The following is a 3,123-nucleotide window of genomic DNA, read 5'->3' on the forward strand; positions in this document are numbered from 1 at the left end:
GTAGAGGGACAAGGAAACCTAAGCGAAAGGATTGGGAATAGGGGGGTGAGTCTCCAGGGAGCGTCCTGGGAGGGGTCCCTGGAGAAGCACTTCCTGGGAGAGAGAAGGAGGGTGCCCCTTGGGGAAAGTGAAGGCGAGTCCCCTGGGGGATGCAAGACCCCTGGGATAGGCCACCCACAGGTAAGAGGACCGCGCTGCCCAAGAAAGCGGCGGGACCGGCGGCCCGCGCCCCGTGCCCGGCGCCGCCGGGGTAGGTGGGGGTGCCCCTAAGCTCAGGGGGCTGGGGGCAGGGGGGCGGGCAAAGGCCAAAAGGAAAAAAAAAGAGGGCCGGCGCGAGGTCTCAGTTATGGAAAAACGCATTGAGCTCCTCGTACATGGGGCCCCGATCGTGGTGAAGGTGCATATCGTAAGACAAGAGATTCTCCGAGTGGACGCCCCCGCGCACAGCCGACGAGCCGAAGACCAGCCCGTGGCCCGTGGGCCGCGAGCCGGGCAGCGCCGAGTAGTGCATAGAGTAGTGGTAGCTCTTCTCGTGGTCGGGCGACGAGTCCTGCTTGAGCGAGAAGTTGCCATTGAGACAGAGCGGGGGACTGAGCGGGCCCTCGTACTCCGAGCTGTTGTAGTCCGGGCTCGCGCCGCCGCCGCCCGCCGCCGCATACAGCGTCTCGTAGGCGGCGCAGTAGCCGTGGGTCCGCAGTGCGTGCGCCGCGCCGCCGCCCAGGCCGCCGGCCGCCTGGCACTGTGCGCCCGCCAGGCGCGAGCACGGGTACGGGTAGGGGTGCATGGCGAACGGACCGCCCGAGCCGTGGAAGCGGCCCGCGCCGTCAGCGCCCTGCTCGGTGAGGAAGTTGCGCGAGTTGAGCTGCAGGCAGCCGGCCACTAGGTTGGTGGTGGGCTGCGACAGACCCTTGCACAGCGTCTGCACGTAGGACACCAGGTCCGGCCGCTTGCCCGAGCGCAGGATCTCCGAGAGTGCCCAGATGTAGTTCTTGGCTAGGCGCAGCGTCTCGATCTTGGACAGCTTCTGCGTCTTGGAATAACAGGGCACAACCTTGCGCAGGTTGTCCAGCGCCGCGTTCAGGTCATGCATGCGGTTGCGCTCCCGCGCGTTCGCCTTCTGCCGCCGCAGCTTCGAGCGCTCCAGGCGCGCCTTAGTCATCTTTCGCTTCTTGGGCCCGCGCTTCTTGGGCCGCTCGCCCTCCGCCTCGTCCAGCCCTTCCTCCTCCTCCTCTTCCTCCTCCTCCTCGCCTCCCAGATCGCCTTCCTCCTTGACCTCGGCCAGCGCGGCCTCCGCCACCTCGTCTCCACGGAGGGGGACCGGCTTGGCGGCCCGGGCGGGCCCCGGAGCACCCGGTCCCGGCGCAGGCGGCGGCGGCGGCGCGTCGCCCTTGTCGCTTCTCGGCTCGTCGTCGTCGCCTTCGCCCCAGCTGGCGAACTTGGGAACGTCCGAGAGGAGGCCGGGCTCGCTGAACAGGCGGGTCAGCATGGTGCCTGCGGGCGCCCCGCGGGAGGCAAGGGAAGACAGACAACACAGAATGAGGGGCGCGCTGGGGTCATCACGGTCCCCCCAATCCGCCTCCACCTGCAAGCCCGGTGCGGGTTCCTATCTAGGGGGTCCTGGATGCCCACATTCTCCACCTGCCCCGCCCAGAGCTGGACTGGCCCAGCCCTGGCCCCGGCTGCTGGCGGGGGGATCTCGGCCCAGGCCCTCTCCTCTGTGCTGGGCCCCGGCTCCGCCCCTCACTTCACTGGGGAGTCGCTCCCCGCGCCCGGTTCGGTTCAGGGTCAGGGCGGGGACAGGTGGGGGGGTTTAGGGACCGGATGTCTTCTCCGGGGGAGGCGGCGCGCTCGCCCTGAAAGCCTGTTCTCTCCCGGCGGTGGAGGGAGGCTGGGCAGCCGCTGTTGGGGACTGCTGCCGGGCTCGGCGGCTGTCGCGGCCCGTGGACCCTCGACCCGGCTCCCCCACCCCTTCGGTGGCGCTCACCCCGACACTCCCTAATCCAATTTGCAACTTGGCCGCGCGCCGCCCGGGGATCGGCCCCCACCCCCGCAGCCCCAATTCCAGAGGCGGGAGAATGGTCTCCTCCAGCCTTTGCGTCCCCGGCTCCCGGAGCCGGCTCTGGGAGGCGAGGACCGAGGAACCCGGGCGTGGGAAGGAGAAAAGCGAACCCCATCCTTCTCCCCTGCGGCCAGGGACCCCCTTCCCCCTTCCAAACTGCCTCCCTCCCACACAGCTCTTCAGATCTCGTTGTATTTCGGGATTAATGGAAAAAAAATCCAAATGTATTTATTTGCTTCTCTCTCTCTCTTTTTTGGTGGTGGGGAAAGGTCGCATGTTCCTCCGGGACGACCACGGCTGAGGAGGGTTGTCCCCATCTCAGCCCCTTCTCCACCCACCCCATGATCCTGCCTTTCCCCCCAACCCATCTAAAGCAGAGACGCCTCCTTCCGCAGCCCCCGAGCTGCAGCCCCTGGGGGAGAGAGAACCCGGGGCGCCTCCGATGCTACCCCCATAAGGGGGACATCGTCCCAGGGAGGGGGGATCTGTGGACCCTCATGTCGGCCGCAGAAGCCACCTCCCCCCACGCCCCACCCCCCCACAACTGGCGGGTCAGATCTAGCTCCCTTTCGGACAACTTACCTCGGAGAGGAGTCAAGGGGAGAGGGGAGGGGAGGGGGGGAGGGGGCAAGAGAGAGAGGGGGGAGAAGAGGAATCTTCTCGCTTATTTCATTGTTCCCCCATCTTCAGGGAGCGGGGGCAGCGGCTCCTCAAGGCGGCGGGCGCCGGCGTCTTCAGAGCGCCATGCGAACCGCGGAGCGAGTGTGGCATCTCTACCAGGCGGGGTACCAGCCTCTATGCCAGGCCATATGGGCTTGGCACGTCACGGGCAGCAGCTATCACATGAGAGACGGTGATTGGCATGCGTCTGCATTGGGGGAGAGCCGGCTCCCCCGGGACCCGCCGCCATCTGTCACTCTCTACTCCAAAAAAAAAAAAAAAAAAAAAAAAAAAAAAAAAAAAAAAATTAAAGAAATAAAGGAAAAAAATAAATAACCCGGCCGCCCTCCCCTCCCCGCCCATCGCAGGGAAAGCAGGGATTGAGAGGGAGGTGGGGAGGAGTT

General features: G+C 66.0%; 1 protein-coding gene across 1 annotated transcript; it reads right to left on the minus strand.

The window, feature by feature from the left end:
• Window positions 1-266: 266 nt before the first annotated feature.
• On the minus strand, window positions 267-2,695 carry NEUROD2 (neuronal differentiation 2). The gene is made up of 2 exons (XM_037809409.1): window positions 2,642-2,695; window positions 267-1,491 (listed from the first exon to the last, which is right to left on the minus strand). The coding sequence occupies exon 2, from the start codon at window positions 1,484-1,486 to the stop codon at window positions 341-343; it is 1,146 nt and encodes a 381-aa protein (XP_037665337.1). The 5' UTR covers window positions 1,487-1,491; window positions 2,642-2,695; the 3' UTR covers window positions 267-340.
• Between the last annotated feature and the right edge of the window lie 428 nt (window positions 2,696-3,123).

Source organism: Choloepus didactylus, chromosome 18, assembly GCF_015220235.1.
Source record: "Choloepus didactylus isolate mChoDid1 chromosome 18, mChoDid1.pri, whole genome shotgun sequence".
Classification (NCBI taxonomy): domain Eukaryota; kingdom Metazoa; phylum Chordata; class Mammalia; order Pilosa; family Megalonychidae; genus Choloepus; species Choloepus didactylus.

Coding starts and splice junctions, on each gene's coding strand:
- NEUROD2 (XM_037809409.1), bottom strand. CDS start 1,486: ATGCTGACCCGCCTGTTCAGCGAGCCCGGCCTCCTCTCGGACGTTCCC.